Here is a 24,035-nt window from a genome sequence, read left to right as displayed (position 1 = left end):
GTGAACATCGCCGCCTAGGGAGGCATGGTGCTCCAGTTTTAAATTCAGAGAGATGCTGGCCCCTCCCCAAGCCATCACCCTTGTTGAGCAGTGCTAAGGTGGGCTCTGAGAGGACCCTTCTCCAAGACCAAAAGACTGAGGCAGGTGGAGACCAGCATTGCTTTCACTGTAAACTGACTGGCTGAAGGCTTCTGCTTCCACGTCACCTCTGAGAATCTGGCACCCTGAGGAGTTTTGTGTTTGTCTGAACAGTAAGTGGATTGTAGGTGTGCATGCGAGTGAAGTAACAGATGTAGGGAGGCTCCTTGTAGACTTGGACTTGACTCTCAATGGCAGGGGTTAGCTGTCATCAGTGACTCATTGGTAGCATTTTGCAGTGTGTCATACAGTGCCGCAACCAGGATACCGATGCTGATTCATCTACCATTCGGGCGTGTGCCTAGTTCTCTGCACGGGTGCAGGCCCTGTACCACATCCATAGTCAAGATCCTGATGGCACTGTCACCGGAAGGATGTGATGTCTCCTGTAACCACTCCCATCACCCCCTGCCCGCCCACTGGGAGTCTATCAAAGAACTGCTTTGAATTGCCTGTGACACAGCTCCAGATAGGAATTTGGGGCCTACTGTTCTAGAACCTTCCATTGCTTTCCTTCTTTGGTTACCCTTTGCTCCTATTCTCCAACCTCCCCCATGATTTGTGAGATAAGTTGGTAAAGGCAACCCAGAACAGCGGTGTTCCCTATATCAATCTAATTAAGTAAAACCTATTTGGGCATGATTCCAGAAGAAACCAAAGCTTAGAGAAGGATATCATGCTTGGAAGGGTGGAGGGTTGGAGCAGGAGAGGAAGACTCCAGATGAGAAGGATTGACACAGTAACTGTGGTCATAGGGGTAGGTGTGTCAGAGAGAGTGATACCAGCTCGGGTTAGGGCAGGGTTCTGAGCTATTATTCACAGGGTCACTGTGACTGTCAGTAGACTCTCCGCACATAACAACAATAACATTGAATCTCTGCTCCAGATGAGCAAAGGGGCTGTTATCAGGGCAGACAGGTGGTGGACTTCTTGGGCCGGGACCAGTGCCTCTGAGAACACCAGCACCTTGGAGAGCAGATCTGCTGTGTTGATGTGGGTGTGTTGATGTGGGTGGCTGCCCTCTTCCCTTTGGGAGATGCTTGCAGGTAAAGAAGGCTGGGCTGGGCTGAGTGGGACCAATCTTTTGAAGGGAGTGAGGTTCTTGGGAAAACAATGAGCTGAGGCAGGTGGAGCTGGTTCTGGACACAGCAGATGTGTGGAAATATGTGAAATGTAGTGTTAGAGCCAGTGGGTGGTGGACACAGTGAAGACACGAGAGTCTAAGACCTAAGGAGACCCTCGAGCCCCCGTGCAGTGCTTGTTGGGCCTGTTGTAGAGGGCAGCCATGTGGCCAGCATCATAGTGGCCTCTCCAGCAAACCCCGCCACACAATAGAAAAAGTGAAGCAAAGTAGACACCAGCTCAGAGAAATCGCCTCATGCGCCTTCCCACCCAGGATCTGTTTCAAACTCCAAACACAGTTCATCACTGGTTTTGTTTTGTTTTTTTAATGTATTTTTAAAATTTTTATTTTATATTAGTTTGCTCACAAAGTTCATCTACATTGTCTTTCTCACTATTCTTCGTTCACATTGTGTTTCATACAGTCATTCTCATTCCTTATGTTTTATAACATTAATCGCCATTGAACTATGCCCATCACAACTCTGTCTTTTTCAGATCCCTGCTTGATCTTTACATCTCCTTTACCCACCCCTCCCTTCACCTACCAAATTGTGTGACCCTGTGATTCCTCACCCCCACCCCAAGGCCCACTGTTCATCCAGCTCCATCCCATAGTGACCCTTAATTGAGTCTCTCAAGTTTGTAAATCGTGATAGAAGGAGATTGCCCATCTGTGTCCTGCAGAGCCAGCCACTGGAGGATTCCAACCTCCAGCGATGCTTGGCCTTTGGGCTAGCAGGGCAACTTACTTTGATTGCATCACCAGAGCTCCCTAGATCGCTGTTTAAATCATCCCAGAAGCCAGGCAACCAAGACCTCGAGCTTCAGTGTCAGAGCCACCCATACCGTTGACCTTGGCCTTCCTCTTCCTGTTCAGTAGGGTGGGCTGTCATCCCCACGTGGGGGGAGGGCTCAAAGTTGCTATTGTGTCAGCTCAGCCACATCAGGTCGACACTCACGTTTCTCATGTATAACCCCCTGCTCTCTGCAGATCCTAGAACCTTGACTCTGGAGTTGACGTCTGAATGGGGCTCCCTGGGGAGAAGGCGGGTGGTTTCTGGGCAGGGATTATTTCCTGTTTTTTCAGGGCAAGGTTGGGCAGAAGGCTTTCAGCCATGTAGTTAGAAGAGTCTTAGCCTCGGACCAAGGCTTTGAGTGTCTGGGTGGAATCCAGAGGATGAGATAAGTGGCAGTATTGTGGGTCCCAGACCTGGGGGACATTAGATGTCTTCGTTAACTAGCTTATGAGATCATATGAGGACTTCCACACAAGCAGGACAATGGGGACAAACCCCAACAGGGCCTAGAATGAGTTGGCAGGTGGACAAAGGCCTGCCTTGGGCACAGCACTCTTGGGGGATACTTTGTGGATAGACTAGCTATTGGGGCTTTCCCTCCTCGTCTCTAGCTCTTATTCTGGGCTAAGTCTTCTGCAAGAGTCTTGAGAGATGTTCTCAGTCATGGTCCCTGAGCCTGAGGTGGCCACAAAGCCCCAGTGAAGAATCCTTGTTTCCTCACAAATGCTCCCAGCATCACGCAGGCAGTATTTCAAGAATGTAAATGGCTCACGTTCTGAGCATGACCTTGTTGCCACTCCTATGGTGGCCTGGGGATAGGACCTGGGCTGGGTGCAGATGACACGCCACAACTCGAAAACACTACTCCACCTGGGCTGAGTAGTGCAGGGTCCCCCACCAGGTAGGACACCCCAACCAAGCTGACCATTGTAGGGGCACCCTAGCTGGGCCTAGCATTTCAGGAGGCGGCTCTACAGGGCTCTTACCCAGTCATGCCAGCCTTCTCGGGGACATGCCAGCCAGGCTGAGGTCCTATGACCACCTAAGAGTGCATCCCAGGGCCTCTAACCAGCCAAGCTGACCTTTCCGAGGCGTGTCTGCTGGCGCTCACCTTTGGGTTGAGCAAAGCCTATATCTTTACATCCTCTCTTCCTGGGTTCTGCAGCGACAGAGATCTGAGCAGTATGTGAGAGGTGTCCCCCAGCACCACAGCCGCCCCGTCCAGGAATCCATGGTGCACCCTCTTTCTCCAATCGCATCTGCACGAAAATGATGCCCCCTTTCCAAGCCTCATAAGCAACACCAGCACCCCCAGCAGTGCACGCCTTGAAATGAGGACCTGACTTGTTCCAGGAGGCTCTGGGCCAGCACTCAGCCCCCGTCACCGTGGGCACGGAGGTCAGGGGCCCAGTGCGAGGCCGTCCCTTTAATCAGCAGGAAACACCGCTTTCCCCTCCAAAGCGGTTTGCTCGGCCAGTAAATTAAACCTGCCCAGAGAGCGTGATTTTCCTGCCTTAGGTGAGGGTTTGGGGAAGTGCCATTCAAGCAAGAAAACAAGCGGCTGAGATGAATGTGCACTTGATGGGGACCGTCCCCACACTCAGCTCTCGCTGAGCACACTCAAGACACCTCCCCACTCCCAATTGTCCTGGAAGCAAACGCGTCCACAGCGTCGAGGAGTTAAGGAAGCACATTATCAAGGGCCTGGCTTCCAACCTGATTCTGTTTGCGAGCTTCCAGCTCCAAATAATAAGGTGGCATGTTAATTAGCACCCCCCCTTCCCGGCTCACCTCCCTGCCACTTTTGCACAGTCACGGGCGGGCATGTGGGGGTGTGCTTTCATGCCGAAACAGCTCCCCATCTTCGGGTGGAGAGAACAACAGCTGCAGCTCTGTGGCTGTGCTTCTGAAAGGATCCCACAAGTCAATTAAAAAGGAGCTGTTGGCCACTTAAAACATAATAATTACTTTTGTGAATGCTGTTAAATTAAATAAGTGTTAGCCCCATGCCTTATTTTTTTTTATTATGACTTTGGTTTCTTTAGAAAGAAAACATTTTGTGCCCTTCTTGAGCTGATCTGTTTGCATTGAGGACCCTGAAGTCATTTTCTTGGTGCTTATGAGTTCTTTTCTGAGCAGGCAGTTGAGGGATGGGGAGATGTGAGACCAGGGCCAGAATGATCACAGCGCCCAGCCACTTCCCAGGCTTCCTGAGAAGCAGTGGAGGGAAGGCATGGGGACCGACAGAAGAGGTGTCAGCAAGGCCTGAGAGTGGGGGTTGGGGTCCCCATCCCCAACAATACTCACACCTCTTGTCCCTGTGTGTCTCCTTGTTTGTCCCTTGTTGTTGTTATGTGCCATCGAGATACCTGAGAGTCATAGTAACCGCATTGCGTTAACCATTCTTCAACTGGTGGCTGCTAGAGCTCTTCTCTTCCATTCTCATTTCTGCCTAGGATCAGAGCTGCTGTTTTTATTTGTTTGTTTTCCCTACTAGTTTATTTACAAAATTCAAATATATTGTTTTCAAGAACAAATTCTTTCTGTTTCTTTCATACCTCTCCACACTCATCAAATTGTACAACCCCATGATTAATCCCCCCTCCCCCTGCACATCCTCATCTCTCTGTTTCCAGCCTCTCCCGTCCCTCTTGGATCCTTATACTCATTCTACAGTAATGGTCTTATACAATATTTATCCTTGTGGGACTGAGTTCTTAGTCCACTCAGCATAAAGTTATCCAGTCCCTCCCAAGTTATGTAATAATTTACAAAGTTATAGCTTCTGCGTGCTGCATAGTATTCCATTGTATGAATGTACCATAATTTCCTCAATCCATTCGTTTGTGCTTGGACATTTGGGCTGTTTCCATGTTCTTGCAATGGTGAATAATGCTGCTGTGAACACTGGTGTACAAATCTCAGTTTGTGCCTCAGTTCTCATATTCTTAGGATATATTCCAAGTAGTGGAATAGTTGGGTCATATAGAATTTCTATGTTCAGCTTTTTGAGGAGGCCCCAAACTACCTTCCAGAATGGTTGTACCATTTTAAAATCCCACCAACAATGTATACGAGTTCCTATCTCACCACAACCTCTCCAACATTTATTACTTGCTGCCCTGTTAACTTTGCCTCTGTTACTGGAGTGAGATGGTACCTTATGTGGTTTTGATTTGCATCTCTCTTATTGCCAGTGATTTTGAGCATTTCTTCATCTGTCTGTTTGTCATTCAAAAATCTTCCTCTGTAAAAAGTCTTTCCTTGTCTTTTGCCCGTTTTGTAATTGTGTTATCAGTCTTTTTCTTGTGGAGGCACAGGAGTATTCTGTAAACTTTTCTTATAAGACTCTTGTCTGAGATGGTATTACCAAATGTTTGTTCCCAGTCTGTAGGTTTTCTTTTTGCCCTGTTGGAAAAAGGTTTTGATGCACACAGGGATTTAATCTTTAAAAAGTCCTATGCATCAATTTGATCCTCTTCAGATTGTGCATTTCTGGTTGTATTTGGCAGTCTCTTTATACCTTGGACTAGCGCTTCTAAGTTTGATCCCAGTTTGTCTCTAATGAACGTTATGGTTTTGGGCTTTACTCCCAGGCCTCTGATCAATCTTGAGTTGATTTTTGTGTATGGTGTGAGATGTGGATCCTGTTTCAGCTTTCTGCAGGTAGCAGTCCAGTTTTGTTAACACCATTTTTTTAAAGAGATTATCATTTCCCCATTTGACAGCTTTATTTCCTTGCTGAATATCAGTTGACCATAGGTAGCGGAGTCTATTTCTGGGTTCTCAATTCTGTTCCATTGGTCGATGTGCCTGTCATTGTACCAGTGCCATGCTGTTTTGGTTACTACTGCTCTGTAGTAGGTTTTGAGGTCAGGGACTGCTATGCCTCCAACCTAATTTTTGTTTCTCAGAAGTGTTTTGCTTATTCAGGGTCTCTTGCCTCTCCAAATAAAGTTGATAATGTCCCTTTCAAGCTCCTTGAAAAAAACGAATTTGATATCTGCATTGGGATTGCATTGAACATGTAGATTGCTTTTGGTAGGATTGTCATTTTCACAATATTGATTCTTCCTATTCAAGAACAGGGCATATTTTTCCATTTCTTTAGGTCTTTTATTGTGTCTTTCAGAAATGCTCTGTAGTTTTCTTTGTATAGGGCTTTTGGATCTCTAGTTAGGTTTATTCCCATGTATCTCAGTTTGTGATTGACTACTGTAAATGGTACTGCTTTCTTGATTTCCTTCTCTGAGTTCTCTTTGTTACTATAGAGGAATCCTTTTTTTTTTTTATTTTGATCTTATATCCTGCCACTCTACTAAATTGATCTACTAACCAACAGTTTTTGTGTTTAGTCTTTGGCGTTTTCTAGCATATCATCTGCGTATAGCAGCAGTTTAGCCCTTTCTTTGCCGATCTGGATGTCTTTTATTTCCTTCTCTTGTCATATTGCCCTAGCAAGCACTTCCAATACTATATTGAAAAGAAGTGGTGACAGTAGACATCCTTGTCTGGTCCCTTTTTCCAAGGAACATGTGTTTAGTCTTTCTTCTTTTAGACCTGCTCTTTGCTCTTTCTTCTGATCCTCATGCTCCAGCTATTGGTGGGTGCACAGGCACATCTTGGAGATATCACAGGTTCAGTTCCAGACCACTACACTAAAGCAAACATCCTAGCAAAGCGAGTCACGGGGTTGTTTCGGGTTTTCCTGCACAGGGAAGTTATGTTTACACTGCATTGTAGTCCATTATAGGGTCCAGTGGTGCGATTCATAGTGAGTTGGCTGTGCTGCTAGCTCAAAAAACTTGTCTCTCTGATGATTTTTTATTTCCCAGTAGTACCTTGGGAGAAAGATGGGCAGTCTCGCCCCCCTCCCCCTTTGTAAGTCACAGCTTTGGAAACCTGATGGAGGGTCACTAGGAGTTAGAACTGATGACACGACAGTGGGAAATGAGGTGTGCCTGTGTTTCTGAGTGGCTCTGTCAGTTACCTCTTAGATCTGCTGCCAAAAGACCCATCCCAGCTTTCTGAGTCTGGCATCCACCCCTTTTGATCTCAGTCCACCCCTTTTGCCATCAACCACAGTGCTTCCAGAAGGCATCTTTAGGGCCTGAATGACCCCTCCAAGCTGCCCACCTGGCCCAGATCCTGAGGAGTTGCACATAGCAAAATGTCACAGAAACCTGACACAAGGCAGTTCCCACCTTCTGAAGTTTTCTCAAGAACTTTGGACACATTTCTGTTCTGGGATTTCCGAGGTTACGGACCTAACTGCAGTGGTGGTTAGGAATAAACATTTCACTACTGGCCCTAGTCAGAGCTACCCTCTATCCTTCAACTTGAAGTGCAGGTAGCTTTCTCTCCTACTTTTCCAAAGCAGAAGGCTTGGAAGTGGAAACTGCTGTAGAACGTATCCTCAATTCCTCTTCCTTGTCCTCATCCTCCAAGATTATGGAGGGCAGTGTTCTGTTGTCGTCCAAAAGGCGTTAACTGTTCATTTCGAAAAACACATCTTTTTTCTGCATTGATGCTTGTGGCCCCAACCCTCCAACCTAGCAGCAGCCTGGAAATGTGCTTCCAGGTGGGCCCCTTTCTCCATGGGGTATGTCCCAAGACCCCCACTGGATGCTTGAAACCTCAGGTAGTGTGGAACCTTATATATATGCTTGTATGGTTCCCCCTGTCCATAGGTAAAAGGCTGAACCTCTCTGGCAGTTCAAATCTGCCAGCAGCATCAAGGGAGAAAGATGAGTAATCTCCTGTGTGGTTTACAGTGTTAGAATCCCAGTGTGAGTCAGCTCTGCTGAGTGAATCCTGACAACAGTGATGTGCTTGAGCCTGAGGTTTTGTCCATGTGACAGCCCCCCAGGTGTCCCCGTGGGCAGCATTAGGGTCAGGGTGGGCCCAACACCCAGCTCTATTTTCCAGGCTTGTGCCCAGCACAGGAGGAATTCGGCTCTAGGATAGAGCCAGAAGGCGTGTGAATTTCAGCAAGTTACTCTAAATGGCCCACAATTTAAGTATTTTCTTAAGACTGCAACCTTCAATATAGATTGAAGCTCAACATTAAGAAAACAAAGATTCTCACCACTGAGCCGATTGGCAGCATCATGATAGATGGTGAAGAAGTTGAGATTGTTGACAGCTTCCATTTGCTTGGTGCTACAATCAACACTCTTGGTACCAGCAGCCAGGAAATGAAAAGACGAATTGCATCGGGAAAGTCTGCTGTCAGAGACCTCTCTACTGAAGAGCAACAATATCAGCCTGGAGACTAAGGTGACAGGGTCTTTGAAATTACTTGCTATGCATCAAAGAGCTGGACCGTGACTAGGGATGATAGGAGAGTTGATGCCTTTGAGCTACAGAGCTGGAGAAGAGTATTTAATATACATACCATACACTGCTAGGAGAACAAACAAGTTCGTTGTTGAGAGGGTGAAGCCAGGCAATCCTTGGAGGCAAGGATTCTGAAGCTTTGTCTGACATACTTCGGACAGTCCTTGGAGAGGGACGTCATGCTTGAGAGGGTGGAGGGACAGCACAGGACAGGAAGACCCTCGATGAGATGGATTGATTCAGTCACTAGGGTAATGGGGGTAGGTGTGTCGGAGACAATGAGATTGGGCAAGGGCTAGAGCAGGGTTTAGGGCTGTTGTACATAGAGTCACTATGAGTCACAGATGACTCGATGGCACAATTTACGTATTTTCAGGCTACAATTAGCTTTGGGTATCTTTAAATTTTTATGTTTTTATTTTAATCTGTGTGAAGGGTTTACAAAGCAAATGAACTGTTCATTCAACCTCTCATCCACGTTTTGCTCAGTGACATTCACCATGTTCACACACTTTCCCCATTTCCTCCCTGTTGTTTGGGTTTCCATTCATCCTTCTGCACCTCTCTGTCTTCTCTTTCTCTAGTGATGTTGTGTGGATCATCTTCTTATAAGATATTACCTGTCCCTTCACTCCTCTTAATATGCGCCTGTCATTGTTGTGTACTGTAGGGTCAGAGCCAATCTACAGCTGACCCTCAGTGGGTTTTCTGAGGCAGTTAACCACATGGGAGGAGACTGCCTGTCTTTCTCTTGCAGAGAGGCTGGGGTTCGAACCACATACCTTTGGGATTGCACCGCAGCTTCTTACCACTAGACTACCAGTGCTCCCCATCATCTGTTTACTGATTTTCACTCCCTACTCCCTCCCTTCTCATCTAAGATGATCTGCATGTAGGCCTTTCTTTAGCTATGTACAGCAGGGGTCTTCTGTAATTCAGTCACAGAAGGACGAATATGTTGTAAGAACTTGGACTAGTCTTGACAGCATGGAAAGTGAACCTGGATAAGACGGGACTGTCTTTCTTTATAAGCCTGAAATCCTGCGGTTAGTTGCCATTGAGTTGACTTATAGAGTGCCATATGCAACAGAAGGTCTACTCCATCTTCCCAATAGACCCACTCGTGCCGCTGTTTGGGTTGCTGTGTGGTTATTATATTATCACCCCTAGGCCAATTGGCAGCATCAGTGTGGATGGTGAAGAGATTGAGATAGTTAACAGTTTTAGTTTGCTTCGCTCCACAGTCAACACTCTTGGTACCAGAAGCCAGGAAATCAAGAGATGAATTGCATTGGGAAAGTCAGCTGTGAGGGAGCTCTCAAGAGTACTGAAGAGCAATGATGCCAGGCTGGAGACTAAGGTGCACCTGATCCTGGCTACTGTCTTCATAATTACATGCTATGCATCAGAGAGTTGGACAGTGACTGGGGTGATAGAAAGAGAATTGATGCCTTTGAGCTGTGGTGCTGGGGAAGAGTGTTGAATATACCATGGACTGCTAGGAGAACAAACAGGTTTGTCCTGGAGAGGGTGAAGCCAGAATGCTCCTTGGAGTCAAGGATTCTGAAGCTTCATCTGACATTCTTCAGGCATGTTGCAAGGAGGGACTGGTCCTTGGAGAGGGACATCATGTTTGGGTGAGTGGAGGGGCGGCAGAGGAGAGGAAGACCCTCAATGAGATGAATTGATTCTGTGATTGGGTTGCTGGGAGTAGGTGTGTCAGAGATGGTGAGGTTGGCACAGGATAGAGTAGGGTTTAGGGCTCTTGTACTTAGGGTCGCTATGAGTTGCAAGCGACTCGACGGCTCATAACAACAACAACAATTATTAAAAACTTACAGAGATTTTGGATTTCCATTCATTGTTACACTTTTCTCCCTGCCTACTCCCCCCCCCCGCCCCCAGTTCACTCTTCTCTTTGAAAAGTAAAATTCTTTCCTTGTTATACAATCTCTCCCCCCAAGTCCAGTCCACTATGCAGCCTTCGTTCTGGACTCCTGTCATGACAATAATACCTAATCACATATCCCTTTTAAACAGTTCTCTCCCTCCTCTGCTGTGCATTTTGAGTGCTTTCCAATGTGTAGGGTGCATCTTCCAGCAGGGCAAATTCAGACAATAGAATTTTCCAAACAAAATTGCCAAGCACTTCTTCCTGGTCTTATTCTGGGAGCTCCACGGAAACCTATGCACCACCCATAACACGGCTGATGTTAGGAATGCTGGTGGTATAGCTTCTGGCATCCCAGAAACATATAAAACACCGGGTTATGGCAAATGGACAACTGGGGGTAGAAGAAGGCAGCCAAAAAAAATCTGGCTGTGCCTCAGGCATCTGTTCGCATTGGGGTGTAAAGACACTGGTTGGGATCTTGGCTGGAGACTTTTTAACACAGAGAAACTGGCGCTTTGCTCCTGGAGAGGCAGGGACGGTGGGCTTCTGAGTGACTTTTGTTCCTATTATGTCCTGTACCCCGAGGGGGTCCCTGGGTACCACACATTGGCAAAGGGTTTGCTGCAGAGTCTCATGCTGTGCTGTCCCTCCTCAGGTGACGGCGACGTTGTAAATAACATGTATGAGCCTGACCCGGACCTCTTGGCTGGCGAGAGCGCTGAGGACGAGACAGAAGACAGCATCATGTCCCCCATCCCCATGGGGCCGCCCTCCCCCTTCCCCACCAGCGAGGACTTCACCCCCAAAGAGGGCTCACCCTATGAGGCCCCTGTCTACATTCCTGAGGACATTCCCATCCCTCCGGACTTCGAGCTCCGGGAGTCCTCCATCCCCGGGGCCGGCCTGGGCATCTGGGCCAAGAAGAAGATGGAAGTTGGGGAGCGGTTTGGCCCCTACGTGGTGACTCCCCGGACCACGCTGAAGGAGACCGACTTCGGATGGGAGGTGAGTGCTCTGCGTCCGAGCGTGATTGATCATGGCCATTTATCTTTCATGCCATCTATTTATAAAGCTGGCTCGAGCGGGCCCTGGCCTGAGGCGGGCGCCCGGCGGAGAGAGCGTCCGAATGTCACATTTCCCAGGCTTATTTTATCCCGCGGCTTACATTACGAGACTCTGAAAACATTGGCCGTCCTGGCGGACGCCTGTCAGCCCCCCAGGCTGAGCCTGTTCTCTTCCCGGAAATGTGTCTTTAATGAGCTCATGTCTTCAGACCTGGCGCTGCCCTGGGGATTGGAGGTGCTAAGATTGCAGTCATGGGGCCATGGGAGAGGGAGAAGATGCCTCGAGAACAGGGCCAAGGCTTTGGGAAAATTCTCACCAATGGGGCTTCATTCCTGGCCTAATCAGTGTGGGGCTGCTTCTAGAACATTCCTGATGGCTGTGCTGCCCCAGACACCGTGGAATGTTCTGCCCACTGATTCCGGTTTTCTAAAAACAATTCCACAGAAGCCTAGAGAGGACTGCTTCTGGAATTGATGTGAGGCATAGCAACTTGCTGTTAAAACTTGCTGCCGGTGAGCAGATGTGAACTCATCCTGAGGCCATAAGATGGAGCACAGCTGCCCCTTAGAAATTCCAAAGCTGTATATCTTTAAGGAAGTGGACTGCCACATCTTTCTCCCTTGGAGCCCCTGGTAGGTTTGAACCAATGACCCTTTGGTTAGAAGCCAAGTACATGAAATTCCTCTAAAGACTCCTGGTGACCAAGATGGTTCTGGAAGCCTTGTAAGTTGACCGACTATGGGATAGGGGATGCTGGCATCTTCACTATTGTCCCTCCCCTCCAGGAACAGCTCAGAGCAGGGCTGCCGAGGTGGCCTGGTCCAGTTGAGCCCAGTATTGTGGACCCGGATGGAACCTCCTGGGACTAAGCCCTCATGCTCCCTCCCTGGTGCAGCCCTCCTCACAGCCCCACTCAGCCAGCTCCCTGTGGTATTTTTGGCAGGGACTCTGTGGAGGCAGAAAGGCAGATGTGAACCCAGATTGCTCTGGAGTGTTTCACAACTGTCAGAAGTGCTGGGGTTGAGGTCAGTCCCAGGAAGAAGTAACTATGGCAGGGAGAGAGCAGGAGTGGGTGTCAGCAAGGCAGGTGTCCTGGGTCACCTCTGCCCCCTTTATGGTGCCCTTGGGAACATTCCCAGCCTGCTTTGTGCATTGCATTGCCAACGCAAAGGTATGCAATACAAATCCACCAGGTGCTCTGCCGGAGAAGGATGGGCAGTCTCCTCCCATGCGATTTACTGTCTCTGAAAACCCACCAGAGCGTCACCTATGGGTTGGTTCTAACTCAGTGATACACAACAACAGTAACAACATTCTAGAGAGTGAAGAGGGAATGCAGGTCTATCTTTCTCATAACACCTGATGCTTTCCTCAGATAGGGCCTTGATACCTTAAGCCTCTTCTAGAGACATCAAATGTGCTAGAATCCTTCCTCTTTGGGGTGCCTGGAGGTCTGAGAGTTCCCGCAGCCCTTGGGCACTCTTCTAAGCCTCTCCCAGAGACACTGAGGAGACTGTACTATGGCAGTGATGGAGGCTGCCCATGGTCCCCACAGAACTGGGAGGATTTCTTCTCCTCATGGAAATAAGATGAGCATATTTGGTAGGCATATTGTGAGGCTCTGGACCCTCCAGCAGGCCAGGTGACTTGTGGCCCATGCTGTACATGGGGATTTATAAGGTTCATGGTCATGGACGTAGGGAAATGCAAGAGCATCTGACCTAACTAAGGGCCTGGCTTCCAGCCCCAGGTCCTACCACAGATGGGTGATAGAGTGAGCTAAGGGAATGAATGGTCAACCAGTTGATGTTCAGGATGATGCCATATGGTGAGCGTCAGTGCCCAGCAGACAAGCATGTGCAATCCAGACACACTCCATCCAAGCCTCAGGGTCACGTTCAGAACAAGCTGGTCAGGGACTTGGGAGCAAGTGAAGATGAAGGGAGAGAGTCCTATGGCCGTGTTATTCCGCTTTTATAACCCATGTGTGGCACCTTATGGGACCAAGAGAAGCATTTTTTAAACACAGGGACAGATGAATGTTTTGGAGTGTGATGATGGAATTGCCGATGCTTCCTGTCCTGCTTTTCTACCTCTGGTTCTACAGAAGAGGAATTCGAGGCTGTGAGTCTCAGACTCAGAAAGGCCTGGGACAACTTAATCAGTTAGGTGGCTTTTAGATGTTAAAGGGACTGGGGACCTACATGTAACACCGGCAGTGACCTTGAACTGACTTTTGTTCTTGTCTGTTCTGATACACGTTTCTGTTTGCTTTTTTAAAAAGAAATGGCCCATATCACTGGTGCTTACCGGTGCCAGGCCTGGTGCGGGCGGGCTGTGGCCATTATCTGCCGCACTGTTGACTTTGCAATATTATTTATTCTCCGTGTACGTGTGGGGACGTTCTCTGGCGGTGGCGAGCCTCGGCTTTCTGCAGCAGGCTTTGTTTCCTGAGCCTGACCTGACAGCTACCTTTCACGCCAGTACTTAGGAATATTTGCCCTCCGTCCAACACCCTTAAATAGCGCTGCAGACTCACCCCAACATTATCTCACAGGATGGTGTTTTCTTTGCGAGTTCAGGCCCCCGGTTGCCTGCCTTTGTGCCTGCCTTTGGGCTTTGTTGTCTCCCGCCAAGCGGGGTCTGGAATGGTTGTGTTGTCATTGTCACAAGAAGCCAAAGGCAGGAGCCAGTAGGAACCGCCACCCGCCCCAGGGAAGGAGCGAGGAGGAAGCAGACACCCCTCATACAGGTCAAACCCATTCTTGCCTGCAGCAAACCATTAAGGTGAGGTTCATTCTTCAGTTTGTACCTCAGGGACAGGAGCCGTGATGGTCTTTGCTGCTAAGCAGTCTTAATGGAATTTCCTGCGAGTGACAGAGGCAGGTCACTGGCGTTCAGTGTTGCTCTCTGGCTTCGTCATAGGTGAAAAGCTGTCCCTTCTTACATTCTGAGACTTCTGAAAGTCACCCTTCGTGTTTTCAACGTGTCTTATCTTCTTACCGCTGCAAAGAGGGCCTGGAGATTAGGAATGAAGGTGCAGGCCCAGGCCGCGGTGTTCCTGGCTTTTTGTGTGGTTCCAGGCAAGCACATGAGGCCTCCTGTTAACCCTTGACACGAGCCAGGTGGGCCTGACCCGCCAGCCCATTTCCGTCTGTGTGTCTGCAAACACATGCTCCCTGAGCCTGCGGCGAGCTGCCTGGAATTCAGCCTTGACTCCTGCCGCCCCTGTGCCCTGTACGTGGAAGTGCCACACAGTCACACACCATTTCAGTGCTGAGTTGGGGATCATACCATTCTGATTCATAGGGTTTTCACAAATTGCTTTTCAGAAGCAGATCACCAGGCCTTTCTTCCTAGTCTTAGTCTGGAAGCTCCGCTGAAACCAGTTCAACATCACAGCAACGTATAGCCCTCCAGTGGCAGACAGGCAGTCACTGCACCTGGTGTGTACTGGCTGGCAATCGAACGAGATCTTCCGTACGGGAGATGCCCATTCGCCACTGAACAGCTACTGCATTCAAAGCAGATAGTGTGGCAAGGGCCGTGAGGTTGGCTCCAAATCATAGTCACCCCATGTGCAACAAAACAAAACTCTTCTTGGTCCTGCTCCGTCCTCACAACCTTGGCTGTACGTAAGCCCTGGCTGCAGTCACTGCGTCAGGTACCTCTTTTGTTGAGAGAGGCACTGTTGGTGTTATTAAGAACCATCAAATAGGAATCGACTCATAGCCGACCTTCCAGCAAGTTCTCAGAGGCAGTAAACACACAAGAGGAGACTGTACATCTTTCTTCCTTTGAGCAGCTGGTGGATTTGAACCACATGCCTTTGGGTTGGCAGCTCAGCTCTTTATCACTAAGCTACCAGAGGGTTAAGTCAGATACAGGCAGTCTCCGATGTACAAAAGAATTCTTTTTCAGTGGCTGGGCTGTAAGTTGGTTCTGACAGAATTAAAATACCTTTCCCCCCCCTTTTAATCTTATTATCAACCCAATTTTCTTGGTCTTTGAGGATTGGAAACATTACGTATAAACACTGATATGTTTCACAACATACATTGGAAAATATACATTGACTAAGAAAAAGAAACAGACTCAGCATTTTGTCACTTGGAGTAACAGCTGCATTTATGGGAGGTTCTAGATCATTCTTGGGAATGGAAGTGGTGTTTCTAGGCAGAAAATTAGTGAGTGTAATCCGTATTGCCCTTTTATGCACTATTGTTGTTGGTGGTTGCCTTTGAGTCAAGCATGACTCATAGTGACCCTATGCACAAAAGGCCTGCCAGAAGCCCCTCTACAACTACCGACATTTATCAAAGTTCATAGAGTTTCCAGAAACATATTATTTAGGAAGTGGATGCCATTACTGCTTCCAAACCTGTCCTAGTTATGTTTTTGTTGTTATGTGCCACTGATAGTACCAATGATACTATATACCAATGAGATAAATAAATAAGGTAGATAAATAAATAAGGTAGGCAGAAGCACAGTCATAAACTCCCTTTGACTAAACAGATTGGCTGAGAGCAAATATGGGTTTCAGTTGAGGAAGCTAGGTCACGTCAAAGTCTATATGAAGACTTCTGGGGGTCACACAGAATGAATATGATCTTACCACATGCTTGTAGGTACACATCACTGAACAGCCATGATACATTCTATGAGAAAGGATATTATGTGATTTGTGTGTTGTACAAACAGTTCAGTTTTATATTCTGGCAGTCCTGTCCCTATACAAGCTGTGTGTGAAGCTCTGGAGGCCTAATGGGTAAGGTGTTGCCCTGCTAATCCAAAGGCGCCTGGTTCAAATCTGCCAGATGCTCTGTGGGAGAAAGATGAACAATCTGTTCTCGAGCAGTTTACAGCCTCTGAAAACCTGCTGGAAGGTCAGTTGTCAGTTGGTTCCGGCTCCAGGGCACATTATAAACCACAACAAAGCCTCTTCTGTTAACGCTTATTATGTTAAAGCTTCCTTTAATGGGCTGGCACAGAGCAGGCAGCCCTCAATGACAGTTTGGCAATAAAAGGGAAATGGATTCTTCTCTTTGCCATTTGGGAACCCCATGTAAACACTTTTATTTCTGCTCTTAAAATAAAATTCTCGACTTGGATCACTCGCTGGAAAGAAGACAGTGGGATGTGGGGGAGATTTTTGTGTAATGAGAAGCACAAGACTTGGCCACCATGTATGGATTTAGGGTGACCCAGCTCCCATCCCCGGGCATGCTGGCTGGGCCTGGCCTGGAGGAAGTGCTCTCTGGTGCACACACACAGCCAACATGGGGCTCTCCACATGACCGGAGGGATCTGCAGGCACTGTGAGGTGGCTACAACCTTCAGGTTCAAGGTCATGGGGCATCCTTATTGGACTTTAGCAAAATAGGAGAGCATGCATCTGCGGAGGTGGGGGGTGGAGAGGATGAGCCTCTTCCTTCCTGTTGTTGTTGTTGTTGTGTACCATCAAGTTGGAACCAACCCATAGCTGACCCTCCAGTGGTTTTGCAGAGGCAGTTAATTGCTTGGGAGGAGATTGCCCGCCCTTCTCTCACGGAGCGGCAGGGGGCCTTGAACCACATGCCTTCTGGATTGCAGCCCAGCTTCTCCTTCCGAAATCCATCTCATTCCTTTCCTCCTTCCCCAGACTGATCTGGGATTGCTTGGGGTTTTCCTCCTTCCCGCCCACATTCCTCATCTAGTTAGGTTGTATGTCACCTGTCACTGAGTTGTCCTGTGTTCATTGTGACCCCTTCACTCCCCAGTTCTGCACCATCCCATGATCAGTTACCAATCAGAACACTGAAATCTGCAAGGTTTTCATTGGCGACTTTGCAGAATTCAGTTTCCAAGCTTTTCTTCCTAGTCTGTCATAGTCTAGAACGCCTGCTGAAATCTGCTTGATATCACAGAGACATGTAAGGATAGACAAGTGTAAACTGGGCATGAGGTGCACTGGGCTGGCAAGGAGACCTGCTCTCCCTGTGGGAGGTGAGGGTCTACCACAGCAACACCTGTGCCCCCCACTGTGCATATTTGAGAACAGTTAGTGACTCTGGGCCTTGTGAGTGGGGCGATGGGAGGGATGCATTAGCACTTTGGAAGTGAACACCCCCCAGGTCAGGAATCCCTCTTCCCCAAAGCTGACTCTCTTGTCTGTGGACGGAGGGAAGAAGCGTGGAAACCATCTGTATGCCTCTGTGAGAGCACCCCTGAATGCCCACCCTCTTCTCAGCCACATCACGCTCTCCCCGCCTCTTCCCCCCCCCCCCCCCCCCCCCCCCCCCCCCCCCCCCCCCCCCCCCCCGTCTGCCTCTCCCTGCAGCTGAAACACACCTCCTGCCCAAGATAAATCACCTCCTGATTGTGTCTCACTGCCCCTGGGGTCTGGAAAAGCAGTGCTTCCCATCATTTGTTGAGTAAATCATGGCATTTATCATCATGCTGTTTATTTTGCTAATTAAGAGACGCAGTGAGTAGCAGCCCAGAGGAAGGCCACCTGCTCTGCAGCTTCCCTGACTGCGGAATCAGGGCTGCAGGGACACCCCACACCCCACACGAGGGTCTCTGTTCTGACACCCATCCATGTTCACTGCTGACTATTCCCTCTTTGGAAACATCCTTCCTGTCACCTTCACCTGAGAAACTCCACAACCTGTTCAGGATTAACCTTGTCTGCATCCTCCCCCACACCCTCCTTCACCTCATTCACCCCTGCTGCCTCCCAGATGCCCCTCCCTACACCTATACACCCTATACCTGGACGCTTGCTAGTTTGTTGGGTCAGGTGCATGGTCTCAAAACCTTACAAGGGCTAATCCAGACAAGGGACGGCTTTCCTGAGGTCCCTGGGGAGGTGGCCAGGAGCAATTTCCACACCCCTGTCCTGCAGTTGCAAAGCAGAGGAACGTCCTTTGTGTGCTCTCAGATGGCCTTGTCTGCTCCCACTGTTCACCCTGTATCCAGAGCCTCACCCAGCTCCTAACATGCAATCAGAAGTCAACTGTGGAATACATGTCTCTATTCCATGCTATAGAGGGTCAAGGACTGCAGCCTCCAATATGGATTGAGGCTCAATGTCAAGAAGACAAAGATTCTCACCACTGGACCAATTGGCAGCATCAGGATGGATGGTGAAGAGATTGAGATAGTTCACAGCTTTAGTTTGCTTGGCTCCATAGTCAACAGTCTTGGCACCAGTAGCCAGGAAATTAAAAGGTGCATTGCCATGGGAAAGTCTCTGTTAGGGACCTCTCCAAAGTGCTGAAGAGCAATGGTGTCTCTCTGGAGACTAAAGTGCATATGATACAGACCATGGTCTTTGCTATCACCTGTTATGCATCAGAGAGTTGGGCAATGACCAAGGAGGATAGAAGGGGAATTGATGCCTTTGAGCTGTGGTGCTGGAGAAGAGTATTGAATATACCATGGACTGCTAGGAAAACAAACAGATTCATCCTGGAAAGGGTTAAACCGGGTGGCTCCTTGGAGGCAAGGATTCTGAGGCTCCATCTAACATACTTTGGATATGTTGTAAGGAGAGACCCGTCCTTGGAGAAGGACATCATGCTTGGGAGGGTGGAGGGACAGTGCAGGAGGGGAAGGCCCTCTATGAGGTGGATTGATTCAGTGACTGGGGTAATCGGCATGGGAATGTCAGAGACAGTGCGATTGGCACAGGACAGAGCGGAGTTTAGGGCTGTTGCACATAGGGTTGCTGAGTCACAAGCAACTCGACGGCACATAACAACAACAACATTCCATATGTGTAGAGTTGGTGAAGAATTTTAAATACACCTTGTACTATCAGCAGAATGGACAGATCAGTCCTGGAGGAACGGTAACACTTCATCAGAAGGATGGGGAGACTTCATCTCACCTCCTTTGGGTATGTCTTCAGGAAAGCTTGATGACCAAAAAAGAACGATGTGTCCCGTAGAGAGTCAGTGACAGTGAGAGACACCGTGCATGGGATGAATCCACACAGTGGCCAGAGCAGTAGGCTCAGACATACCAGTGACCATGAGGACGGAGCTGGATGGTCACCACGCATCAGGGCCCACTTGGGAGCACCTAGCGATGGCAGCCTCTTGAGAAGTTCCGACGAGGCTCTGCAGTGACCTCACCCTGCCTTTGCTCTTGCTGAATATCAGTGAGTAACGATGTGAAGCACGTGTTCATTCAACAAACAGGATGTGTCTGTGGGCTATGTGCCAGGACCCTGGTATGTCCAGGACCCCACCCGGCATCCACTGGGACCTTGGTTAGACTGAAGGAAGAAAAAACAGACTTCCTGTCTCATGAGGCCAATGGCTCCCATAAAGCCTGAGATGCTAGTATATATGTGAGGGGTGATGAGGGGCAGAGGCCCCCCAGCCCTGTGAACTCAGAGCCGGAGGAGTTTCTGCCAATTCAATACAAAATCATTACCCCAAATCCCCATCTGATTGAGAGTGATGATATCCACCATGTCTTGTTTCAAGAGAAGCTTTTCTTTTCCAAGGTAGGGGCCACACCGACTTAAAATCAGAGGCAGTGGTCTGGAGGTCTGACCACAGGCTGAAGGACAGAATACAACTTGGAACAGGTCGTCCCATTGGTATCTATCTCTAATCTCTACAAAGAGGGGTTTTGCTTAAAGAAATGGCTCACATGCTTTTAAAAGCTGGCAAATCCCAAGCCCAAGGGTCAAAAGTTAACCCTAGCTCTCCTATAGAAAAATAGCTTTCTCCTTTCAGACTCTTGAGTACTTGGCATTTAATCAAATCAGCTTTGGCAGTAACAAACCCTAAAAAAGGGGGGGGGGCGGAGAAAAGAAATAAAATCCCTCTATTATTTCTCTTTCTGGAAAAAAAAACACAACACATCAGTCTAGAGAATTCTCCTAACTCTTGGAGGTCCAGAAGCTGATGGATCAAAGATGGGCAGATCAGATGGCAGACTGTTAGCTTCCTAAACTCATGAATCCAAGATAGGCAAGCAATATGGGAAAAGCCCCCAAACTCAAGTCCAAAGAACCAGATTTCAGATAATGATGAACCACATACGGGATCCCCATCTAGCAAAAAGCAAGGGAATTTTGCCAGATACTCCTATATATTCAACTCAGGCCACATCCTCCTGAGAAAACTCCCTTTCAGCAGGCTGGCTGCTCATGGCAGAGCCCATCATGAAGTTTAACACCTTCTAGCAGGTCTCCTCAAGGACATGATTACCTCAGATCAGGTCTCATCAAGGAAACGTCTACAAATTGCCAAGCCAGACATTCAAAGGCAACCTGGTTGACATACAACCTTAACCATCACAGCTTAGGAGTGAAATTGTTTGTTCACTTTTTTAGAGAAATGCTCACTAGTATTCTACAGTGGCTGCACCATTTTACATTCCCACCTGGGAGGTATGAGGGTCCCGGTTCTACTGATATCAACCATCTGGGAAAAGGGAAAGTGGAAGGTGTTGTGAAGCCCACAGAACGAGAAGCTCAGTGACCAGCTTCTCCAAGCCCTGAGAGGCTATCTCGAATCTAAGAAGGGAGGCAGATGAAGGGAGGAAGGATGGACAGATTCCTCCTGTGGTTCTTTGGACACAGCTGGTCCACTGGGTGAGGCTAACCCTGAACTCCCTCTCACTGCTTATGGTGGCCAGGAGGGCACCACTTCCAGACGTGGGATCTCTGTGTGTCCGTTCTCTCCTGCTGAAAGACGCATCACGGTCAGTATTAACCTGGATCACCTGGGCATTATGTGGGAATGTAACACTCCTACACACACACACACACACACACACACACACACACATTTTCTTTTTTGTAGAGAGCCCCAGGTGAAGCCTTTGACTCCACAGGCAGGAGCTGGTCAACATCTGCCCTTTCCAGCTTTTCATATTGGGGCATCTGGTGGGAAAACATCTCCTGGGATTTTTGAGTAAATGTCTAACACAGAAGGATCTGGAGAAGACCTTCTAAACTCTGGATTAGTCACCAGTTTAAGGAATTAGGGACTTCCCTAGAGTCAACCCTTCCATATCATCCTGGGCATTTTTGGCAAGGGGAGGCACCTGCATGTTTCTTGGTGCCTAAGGTCTTGAACAAGGGGCTGTGGGGAGCAAACGAGATCAGAGTAAGAGCCTTCTTTTCCACGGACATATTCATATCAGTTCCTAGTGCTGCTGTCAGAGGTCATAAAAGTTTTAGGTCCATCTGAGCTCAGGCCGGTGAGCTCTGTTTGCACCAAGTGTCCCCTCCCTCCCTGGATGGACCCTTCGAGGCTTCTGGAAATCAGCTCCAGCCTTTCCTAGTCCCTCTAGCAGAATAGTCAGGCAAGGACTCAGCATCCGAGGGGGCTGAGCATGTGGTATTATCACCTTCTCACGCAGACAGCTTTCAGTGCAGCCTATGAACTGGCAGTGTTGGCATGCCTGAGAGCTCATGACAATGTGAGGGGCCTTGAAAAGTCCGTGCGCACATCTGAATACAGACTCATCATCTTCGAGTCAGGACTAACCCACAGCTGACTCTCCCGTGAGTTTTCCAAGGCTCTCAATCACACAAGAAGGGATTGCCTTTCTCCAGAGAAGTCGCTGGTGGATCCGAACCACTATAGAGGAGCAGCCTTTGACTTATCAACACAGCACCCTGTGGACTATGCCACCAGCGCTCCCTGCACTTAAACAGGACACAGGTGATAGGGCCAGGTAACGACAGTCAGCCCAGAAGGTGCTGGCTGCAGGGCTTGTGCAAAGCAGGAAGGTGACTGAATGCTCCCCCAGCTTCCTCTCCCAGCACACTGGGCCTGGATTGACCTCACCCAGCGTGGAGGGAAGATCATAGCCAGCCCTCACCTCATCAGTTTCTCCAGTCCCTGGGAGACACCACCACGTCAAACACACTGGGAGCTCTGGTTGCCTCCTCTTGAAGGAAGCATTTGTCCTCCAGCAAAAATATAGATGATGTCCAAGGACTGGGTTTGGAACCACGGGTGTTCAGAGTTGCCACCAGTCCTCCAGCTGTAGAGTAGAGGGTTCGGTCCCAGTCACCCGACTAGAAGGTGGGTACTCCTCTGCACTTGGATATATGAATGTCTGTGAGGAAACCATGAAATCATGGCAGTCCTGCAGGGCCCAGGAGGATATCACAGTCCTGGACAGTGGGACAGAGAGCTTAACTGGGAAGTGATGGGGTCATTCTGAGAAGAAGGTCCCCAGCCTGTGCAGGAGTGATGTGTCTCCTGCTCAGATACCACCATAAAGTGCCACCACTGTTATGGGTCAGAATTAAAGTCCTCTGTCCCAAGAAAACCCCCAGTCATAGACAGATGGTGACTATTGTTGTTGTGCCGTCAAGTTGAGTACAATCCACAGTGACGCTATGAGCAATGGGTTTGAACTCTGTCCAATCCAGTGCCGTCCTCACACTTCCCGACACACTAGAGCTCACTGCAGCCATCACTGTGTCAGTCCACCTGGTTGAGGGTCTTCCTCTCCTTTGCCGACCCTCTTCCTTTCCAAGCATGAGGTCCCTCTTCAAGGAGTAGCCTCTCCTAGCAACAAGCTTGAAGAATGTGAGGTGAAACTTCATCATCCTTGCCTCCAAGGATGCACAGTCTCCAAGACATATTTCTTTGTTCTTTGGCAGTCCGCGGGATGTTCAGTACTCTTCTCCAATACCATAGCTCAAGGCATCAGCTCTTCTGTCATCCTTATTCATTGTCCAGCTCTCAGAAACAGCGCACGTGATTGGAAAGTCTGAACCAGATGCACCTTCGACCTCAAACTGACATCACTACGACTCAATAATCTGGAGGGGTCCCTTACAGCAGACTTTCCCAGTGCAATACATCTGTTGATTTTCTGATGATGGGTAGCAAGGGTACTGATTATGGATCCAAGTAAAATGAAGTTGTTGACAGTTTCAATCTTTATCTATCAGGATGTGGCCTATTGGTCCAGTAGTAAGATTTTTTTAAATTTTCTTGATGTTGAGATGCAATTCCTATTGAATGCCATAAGAGTGTAGTTTTAGTGACTATGCAAAGGCATTTGTCTGTGTGGATCATGACAAGTTATGACTGACATTGAGAAGAATGGGAATCCTAGAGCACTTAATTGTGCTCATATGAAACCTATACCTAGACAAGAAGGCCGTTGTGAGAACAGAGCAAAGGAAACACTACATAGTTTAAGAAGAGAGTGTGTCAGAATTGTATTGTTTCTCTGTACCTATTCAATCCGTATGCTGAACAAATTCTTGGAGAAGCTGGACTCTGTGTAGAGGAGTGTGGCATCAGGATCCGAGGGAGATTCATCAATCCCCTTCATCATGAAGATGACACAACCTTGCTTGCTGAAAGTGAGGAAGATTTGAAGCTCTTGTTGAAGAAGATCAAAGAATAAAGCCTTCAATATGGATCATATCTCAATGTCAGGAAAACAAAAATTGCTACCACTGCCCCTCTACGTAGGGAGTGGGATTGTAAAAGCTCCCAGTGATTCTACTCCAGGTGCAGTCAGGGCTGAGGGCAGCTGGTCTACAAGAAGACTCCTCTTCAGACCTCTGAGTCATGTTCCAGACTGGAGGGGGCATATGAAGATGAGAGGGGGTTGACAGGTAAAGATTTTCTGTAAGAACAGTACCCCATTATGTTCTGTTCCTGTCTATGGGAACCCATAGAGGGAATATTTTT

General features: G+C 48.4%; 1 protein-coding gene across 2 annotated transcripts in view; it reads left to right on the top strand.

Annotated features, from left to right (window-relative positions):
• Positions 1–24,035, top strand: part of PRDM16 (PR domain containing 16) — a 509,116-nt gene that overhangs the window by 142,878 nt on the left and 342,203 nt on the right. For both annotated transcript variants that reach the window (XM_006885814.1, XM_006885813.1), the window contains exon 2: positions 10,949–11,298. Coding sequence is in view for 1 of the 2 variants with exons in the window: in XM_006885813.1 (XP_006885875.1) it covers positions 10,949–11,298 (350 nt within the window). In the remaining variant the exon portion in view is untranslated. The remainder of the gene's footprint in view (positions 1–10,948; positions 11,299–24,035) is intronic.

The sequence above is a fragment of the Elephantulus edwardii genome, unplaced genomic scaffold (assembly GCF_000299155.1).
Source record: "Elephantulus edwardii isolate Elephantulus edwardi_28Jun2011 unplaced genomic scaffold, EleEdw1.0 scaffold00045, whole genome shotgun sequence".
Taxonomy (NCBI): Eukaryota; Metazoa; Chordata; class Mammalia; order Macroscelidea; family Macroscelididae; genus Elephantulus; species Elephantulus edwardii.
The sequence above is the reverse complement of the archived record's forward strand: the minus strand, read 5'-3'. Positions and strand labels throughout refer to the sequence as shown.